The sequence below is a fragment of the Sphaeramia orbicularis genome, chromosome 24, assembly GCF_902148855.1.
Source record: "Sphaeramia orbicularis chromosome 24, fSphaOr1.1, whole genome shotgun sequence".
Taxonomy (NCBI): domain Eukaryota; kingdom Metazoa; phylum Chordata; class Actinopteri; order Kurtiformes; family Apogonidae; genus Sphaeramia; species Sphaeramia orbicularis.
The window spans coordinates 45,285,096-45,293,887 of NC_043979.1; the positions used below are offsets into that span (position 1 = coordinate 45,285,096).

General features: G+C 37.0%; 1 protein-coding gene across 1 annotated transcript in view; it reads left to right on the plus strand.

Annotated features, from left to right (window-relative positions):
• The window catches only part of igf2r (insulin-like growth factor 2 receptor), a 131,786-nt gene extending 126,419 nt beyond the window's left edge, over positions 1-5,367 (plus strand). The window contains exons 49-50 of the mRNA XM_030128409.1: positions 905-1,186; positions 4,278-5,367. Coding sequence (XP_029984269.1) covers positions 905-1,186; positions 4,278-4,436 — 441 coding nt within the window. The 3' untranslated portion in view covers positions 4,437-5,367. The remainder of the gene's footprint in view (positions 1-904; positions 1,187-4,277) is intronic.
• The last annotated feature ends 3,425 nt before the right edge of the window (positions 5,368-8,792 follow it).

Consider the following 8,792-nt stretch of genomic DNA (forward strand, 5'->3'; position numbering starts at 1 on the left):
CCAGTTTCTTCATGCCTCTGTTGCATCCTGACTATGGTGGACACATTGCATCCAAAACGGCGCGCCACCTGCCGAGCAGAGATTCCAGCCTCCAGGAGCCCCAGAGCATGGCATCTGTGGTCAGGTGTCAGTCTGGGCATCGCTGAGTTATTGCAAATGATTTTCATGCTTTTCAGTTTGCCTTTATATACAGAACATGAGCACTCCTGAACTGACCACAGTTCCTTAAGTTGAGCAGTTCATTGTTCATTGTCTTATGAATGCAGACGAGTTCATTCAAGCGTGACAATAGCTCAACCCGTCTCAGGTTGTTAAGAAACTGTCTGGGATTATCTTCTACAGGTGAAACTTAAAAATATTGATGCAGCTCAGGAACAATAAAACACATTCAAGTGTTGCGTTTTCATTGGTACTAAGTATAATATTTTTGGGGGGAATGCTGCTTAGAGTTAAAAGATAAACCATAAAATATGAAACTATCTAACTTTTCCAAACTGCTTAAAATTTTCAGGTTTTCCAATCTTTCTGGAGGTCTTTTTTCTCTACATTTGATTAAAAACTATGCATTTTGAGACGAATTCATCATTGCATTATATAAGTAATAAGAAAGGAAACAAAAGAAATCAGTCCATGAATGAACAGAATAGAACAGAACTGACTTTATTTGCCATTTTCACTGATACGTCACATTATAGACACATTGGAATTCTTGTGCGTTTCCCCGAGTCATGGAATCCAAAAAAAAGACATGAACAAAAACAGACACAAAACATAAACACAACTAAAATATATAAAAACTGATCTGAATTCATGTAAATAATGTCCCAGGTGTTTAGGTTTAACATATTAACTGTATTTATTAGAAAACCTGATTTAACATTTGCACCATCCTATAAATCCTCAGGTCAGCATGGATGAAGAAGGAGGTGAAGAGGAGATGGAGTGGCTGATGGAGGACCTCGAAGCTCCCCTCACGTCCACGTCCTCCCACCGTGGCAGGAGTAACCACGGTAACGGCCACATCACCACCAAACCGGTGAACACGGACGGTCTGCGCTCCTTCTCGCTGGATGAGCAGGACGACGACAGCGAGGATGAGGTCCTGAGCGTCCCCGGGGTCCGGGTGGTGAAATCCACCTCCGGGGTCTCCAAAACCTCCACAGTTCATCGTAGCGCTTTCCTCCAGGTGAGAGACCCCGCCCCCTTTTATAGCCCCGTTTCCACCAACATTCACTGGGACTTTTATTACCTGGAATTTCTGTACCTGGTTAAAGAAGGGTTAATATAAAGCCTAATACAGAACTAAATTATTACCCAGAGTGTTTTCAGACGGACTGACAGATTAATACAATGTACTTGGATCGAGATGAATACGTTCGTCTGGACTTTTGCTCTATTTTCCAAATGATCAAAACACAAAATGAACCCTGTAGAAATGGAATAGACAAGTTTGCAGCCACCACTGGATTAAACATGGAGGGTGAATGGAAGTATGGAATGCTGCAAGTATGTTCCACCAATCAGCATTCTTCAGCACGTAGCCCCGCCCCCCCAGAATTATCATTTAACCCTTTCATGCATGAATTGTGAGAACCTGAGTCAAGGTTTATTTTTTGAGTGTTTTTATTCCTCCTTAGCCATGAAAAAAACGATGTGATCGAGTTTTTTTTTTTCTATGGAGTTACAAAAATATCCATGCATTTAATTTTTGAAGTAAAGAAACGTGTTTAAAACCAAATATCAGAAAGTGATATGAAAACAATGAAATAAAAACATTTTTAATGCCGCTAATCTGATGTCTTCTCACATTTTAACCCTTTCATGCATGAATTATTAGAACCTTAATCAAGATTTTTTTATTTTTTGAGTGTTTTTATTCCTCCTTAGCCATGAAAAAAACGATGTGATTGAGTTTTTTTTTTTCTATGGAGTTACAAAAATATCCATGCATTTAATTTTTGAAGTAAAGAAACGTGTTTAAAACCAAATATCAGAAAGTGATATGAAAATAATGAAATAAAAACATTTTTAATGCCGCTAATCTGATGTCTTTGCACATTTTAACCCTTTCATGCATGAATTATTAGAACCTTAATCAAGATTTTTTTTTTTCCGGAGTGTTTTTATTCCTCTTTAGGCATGAAAAAAAACAATGTGATTGAATTTGTTTTTTTAAATCAACCTGTTTTTCATGGAGTTACAAAAATTTCCACTCAGCTACACCATGAATTTTATTCTTGAAGCAAAGAAACATGTACAGGGTGGGGAAGCAAAATGTACAATATTTTGCGGCAGGGATTCAAAGACAGTGTATGACCAATTAGTTTATTGAAAGTCATGAGAATTTATTTGCCACAAGAAAATGTCCATAATAGAAAATGTTTTTATTCTATGTGTCCTCCTTCTTTCTCAATAACTGCCTTCACACGCTTCCTGAAACTTGCGCAAGTGTTCCTCAAATATTCAGGTGACAACTTCTCCCATTCTTCTTTAATAGTATCTTCCAGACTTTCTGGTAATAGTTTTGCTCATAGTCATTCTCTTCTTTCCATTATAAACAGTCTTTATGGACACTCCAACTATTTCTGAAATCTCCTTTGGTGTGACGAGTGCATTCAGCAAATCATACACTCTTTGACGTTTGCTTTCCTGATTATTCATATGGGCAAAAGTTTCTGAAAAGGTATGGATAATAGTGTTAGGTATGATTATGACATCAATATATGTTTGGTTTCAAAACAATTGACGTAGTGCCTGCTGAGAAAAAACAACTAAATGTTCATTGTAAATTTTGCTTCCCCACCCTGTATTTAAAACCCAATATCATAAAGTGATATGAAAACAGTGAAATGAAACCATGTTTAATGCAGCTAATCTGTTGTTTTCTCATATTTTAATATATACTAATACTAGTTATTAATCACTTCACGGAGACAGTATGCAAAAAATAAATATTAACAATTGATTTCCACTCAAGAACCAATCAAGAACAGCAAAGTTACAATAATGGTATGAATTGCAGTTTATGAGATGATACATAAGTGTCCACTGTGTTGGTTGATATGGAACTAAAACAACAAAACTCATGAATATACAAGAGTAAAGCTGTAGAGGAACTGTCCACTGGAGTGACCACTGTGCATGAAAGGGTTAAGATATTCTAATGCTAGTAATTACTCACTTCATGGAGATAATATGCAAAAAAAAACCTTTTTGTCTAACAATAACAATTGATTTACACGCAAACATGTTAGTGCAGATCAGGTTTATCAAGAACAGCACAGTTACAGTAATGATCTGAATGTCAGTGTATGGGATGGTGCATTAGTGTCCACTGTGTTGGCTGATATGGAACTAAAACAACAAAACCCATGAATATACAAGAGAACAGCTGGAGAAGAACTGTCCACTGGAGTGACCACTGTGCGTGAAAGGGTTAAGGGTATGTTTTTGTCATGTTTGTTAGCGATTTCTTCAAACATCTTCTACGACGAAACTGCTGGTCGAATTCCTTAAATTTTCTTGTGTTGCTGCCTTGAGACAATGTCTACAAAGTTTGTTCACAGTTTTGAGAAATTTAGATTTTTGACGATTTTTTTTGAAATATGTAAAATTTGCCTTTACTCGTAATGGTCCATATTTTGATGGTTTATAACATGTAAATGGTTACAGATAATGGCACATCTTGCCAAAGCAGCTCGTTGGTTTTTGTTTAGCACTACCATTTTGTGACTCACGCCAATACACAATCGTCTATGCACTTTTACGGATTCCTTGGTATTTTAGCGTTGTATTTCCGGATACGACACTCGAACATGTGGTGCGTCCTCTGGTGTACGGTCCTACAGTGGGAGCAGTCAGGTCGTACACGAGCATCGGGCCGTACAGTGTGAGAACATGAATCATGAGCCTGACTTCACAATCGATTCGCACAGTTTGAGATGGAGCTGCGTGCTACGATCGAAATAATCGCACAGTGTACGGCCGCCTTTAGCAAGATAACTCAGAAAGTTATGGATGGATTTGGATGAAATTTTCAGGAAATGTTGATACTGGCACAAGGAACAAATGATTAAATTTTGGTGGTGATTGGTGATGGGGGGGGCTGATCTGCCTTGGTAGAGGATCTGGAGGTCTGCGCTCTCCGAGTCCTTTTCTAGTCGCTCTTACGTTCTGGTGTCCGTTAACAGTCGTGTTGGTTTTGACTCATCAGTCCCTGGTGTCACCGTGACAACAAACACAAATACGAAGCATGACGTTCTTTATCTGTTTTTCAGGAGGAGAGCGACGAGGACCTGGTCGGCCTCCTCGACGACTCCGACCGAAAGAGGAAGAGCAGCAAACCTCGCTCTTCGGGCCCGAACCATGGTAACAGCACGGCAGCCAATAGGAAACGGGACGAGGACGACAGTGACGAGGACCTCCTCAGGGTGTGATGTCACTTCCTCCTCCCGCTTCCCCCCCACATCCAATCGGAACTCTTTTCTCTCAGTGAATGTCTCCATAATAGCAACAACAACAGTCAGCGACATATTGAAAACCTTCTCTTCTCTTCTGGGACTTTTTTTTTTCAGTTTTTCCTGTTTTTTTTGTTGGACTACACCTTTTCTTGGCCTACTCAGACTTTCTCCAGTCCACTGTCTACAGACTGATGACGTTAGCACATGGTTTGTTATTTATTGATAGCTGATTCTTTAACACGACCCCCATTAAAATGAATTAATTCCAAAGCGAGTCGTTTAAATAAGACGCTGAAACTCACCCTCGGAGGTTCACTGATCTTCTCTTTTTTGCGTCCAGACTCTGCAGTGAGGCACGTCAATGAAGGTGTTCACGGATGTTAAATTATTATTAAATTATATCAGGTGGATTCTCTAGTTGTGCCATTACTTTAGCACTTTTTTTGGTTAAAGGGGCAATTTGTAACTTTGAGAATCAGTCATTACGTTGCATCAACAGATGGAGGCAGTATTTTACCACAAGAGTTGTTGTTGTTTGAGTGTTCGTTGCCAAACTACTGAAACAAATGTGATGTTTAGTTTATGTTGTAGCTCGTTTAGCTCAGACCAAAGGAGCAGGAAAACACCGAAACCGTAACCGTGACACTTCAAAGGTCTTTTGGTGTGTTTTTTTTTTTTTTCTAGGGATGCACCAGTGTTTGAGTTGGTTTTACACTGGTTTCATGTTGTTTTGTTGCTAAGGGCTAACATGCTACCTGCTAGCAGGCTAAGCTAACAGATTATATGAATGAACTTGACTGAAATGACCTGTTGTTTAGTGTCCGCACCAGAGCTGCAACCGATTAATCGATTAGGTGCTTGAAGTGATTGCAAAAAATCACGATTCGATTAATCGACTCGAATTGATTGAAGGGAAATGTTCGATTGCAGTTTTCCTGAATTGAAGCCTCTTCGTGCGTCACAATAAGCGTCCATGTGAAACACAACAGTGGAACCAATGTTTAGCAGCAGAGAAATGAAGGAAACAAAGCTTTGATTCAGGAGAATTGTGGTTGAATGATTTTTTTGGATCACTTTGAGTCGATTAATCGGTTGCAGCTCTAGTCCACACTTATGTCGCAGCACTGAGCACACGTCGGGTATTGAAAGTGTCGTGCATTAAAACTACTGAAACAAAACTGAACGCGCACAACAACAGATACACATTGTATACATAATATGTTGGTGCATCCCTGGTTTTTGGTGAGCTCTAATTTATATTTAGAGAGAACCCATCATTGCATATGAGTGTTAAAAATACATCATATTCATGTCAAACTGTTATTTTATCTCATTCTATCAAAAATGTCAGTTCATCTTGGAATTTCACTATATGGACAAAAGTAATGGGACACATTGAATTCAGGTGTTTCTTTTGTACCAGGGGTCTGGGATACAAAACAATAATGACAAATGTCAGAATATAGGTTTATATTGGGATAAGTATCATTGCATTGGTTAGTTTGGTTTGAATTATCTTTGTTTTCAAAACAACTCAGAGCGTTGATTTAGTTTTTTGGGTTGTTTTTTTTTATCCGTGACTATGATTTTAAATGTTCTTCCTCTAAATTTCTAAAATATTTTTCGTGCTCTCATTGTAAATAATAATTTTCTACCACAACTAACCATCTACTTTCTTCACACTCAGATTCAGATTTATTGTCATTCAATTAAAAACAACCTAGATGCTGTTACAGAATGAAATTGCAAAATGCACAGCACGAAATAAAACACAGAATTTTTTTTTTTAAAAACACCAACTAAAAACAACCCATATGTATGATAAAATATTAAAAAATGCACTAAAATAAATAAATTAATTAATAAGTTAGTAATGGTAAAAAAAAACCCACACATCTCACTTAAGAAGAAAAATCTCCCATTAAACTTAAAGGAAATATTGATGTTTCTAAACTATATGGACAAAAGTATTGGAACACATCATGTCTACAGCTGTAAGATGTCCTGTTAATGAGGATTTGACATAGAAACGTCTTTATCTGTATGTTTATTATTTTACAAATCACAGTTTCCTATTGTAAAATCTACTTTTGTCACATATCACTGAGGAAGAAAAATCACGCATTAAACTTTAAGGAAATATTCATGTTTTTTTCTCAAATCGGAATGAACAGGACATCATACAGCTGTAGACATAATATGTCCCAATACTTTTGTCCATATATTTTATTAAAGTCAATTAACCAATGCAATGTAATGATATTTATCCCAATATAAAACTAAATGATGCTTCATAGATACAATAAAAGTAAAAAAAAAAAAAATTAAAAATAAATAAAATCAATGTCTCTGAGGCCTTTTGGAAGCAAAATTAACCCAAACTAACTAATTCAATAATATTTATCCCATAATATAAAACTATATTCTGACATTAGTCATTATTGTTTTGTATCCCAGACCCCTATTAGAAAACAAACACCTGATTTCAACGCGTCCACATACTTTTGTCCACATAGTTTATTACAAATTGCCCCTTTAACTGTAAATAAACCCGCCTCACTGAAGAGTATTATCTAGTATTAAAAAGCAGAAATGGTGTCTTTTTAGGGTTGACTGTTTCAACGTCCAATACATCTGACAGATTTTTGGGAAACGCCAGCAGCTATCGGAGAAAAACGGAGGAAGCCGGTTCATTTCACTGGACGTAGGCGAAGGCGAAGGTGTCGGCTTGAGTTGTTTCTAAAGGGAATGAAGACGCCCGTCGGTCTTTCCTCGCTGTTTACAGTTGCTACAATAGCAGATCTTTCTCTTTCTAGCCCCGTAAAGAAAGCGCGATGCCTTCCTAAAAGATGAATTTCCTTTTGCATTTTCATCGATGAAACATGTCCAGCGACAGAGTAATTCTTGTCTTGTTTTGATCAGAGACATTGTACATAGAATATATTGTTCTATAATATGGACGTTTTGTTTGTTTGATTGTTTGTTGGTTGTCGTCACCAGTGATCTGCTCACACTTTAGTTTTTTTGTTTTTGATTATTTAAATGGTTGTCTGAGACGATCATTTGTGTTCTGAGCGACTTGGAGACGGCCTTAAGCGTGAATGGACGGTTGACGTTGTTTCCGACGTTAATTTAACCCCGCCCCCTCCCCTTTAAATAAGCCATATATGTCTAAAGCCACCACTGATGTTAAAGTAACGCACACACTCATACGCTGAAGGTCAGTCGTGGTTTTCATGTCTGTGATTGAAATCGATGAAGTTTTAACCCTTAAAGACCCAGAACTACTTTTGTGCCGACTTCCGAATTAATTTTACGCTAAATTTCACCTTCTCTAAAGTCATTTATCACCATTTATTATCATATTATCCTCTGCATTTTGCATTTTTTCAGTGAAAATCAGGTACTTTCCCATATTTAATTCACTGATCTTGTAGATCAAAGGTGTCAAACTCATTTTAGTTCAGTTCCACAGTTCCACATTCAGCTAAATTTGATCTGCAGTGGGCCGAACCAGTAAAATAATAACATAACTTGTGAATAATGTCAACTCCTAACTTTTCTCTATATTTTACAATGAAAAAAATAAAATTAAACAATGAAAATGTTTACATCTACAAACTGTCCTTTCAAACAATGTGAATGACTTGGACAAACTGAAAGAATAAGTGTAATTTTAATAATATTCTGCCTCAGTTTATCATTTCCACATGTTCATTATAACGTACAGATCACAGTGGATCTACAAACACACAAATCATTTAGTGTCAGGCAGAAAACTGTTAAAATTGCACTAATTTTTCTTAAGACATTTCAGGTTTTTCACATTTGTTCAGATTATTCACATTTTTTGTGAAATTATGCTTTATTTTAGTGTAAATACATGAAAATATTTACATTTACAAAGAGAAAAATTTGGAGTTGTGAGTATTTACAGATTATTATGATAGAACTTTACTGGTCTGACCCACTGGAGATTGAATTGGTCTGAATGTGGAACCTGAACCAAAATGATTGTTAATTTCTTAATATCTATTTTTGCATTTCACTAATTCATCCCAGGGGCTGGACTGGACCCTTTGGCGGGCCGGATTTGGCCCCCGGGCCGCATGTTTGACACCTGCGATGTAGATGTTCATTAAATCTCAGAGTAAATGCAATGATTATTTTATCGAAACGGAAGAAAACTTAAGAAAAAGTGACATTTTCAGCAAATATATCAATAATTGAACATAAAAACAAGCATCTCCGTCCACTGTCATTGATTCAACTCCATGGTTTTACTGCTCAGTCAATAGTTGCTTCTCCATTGACGCTCAAATTGTGCGAATA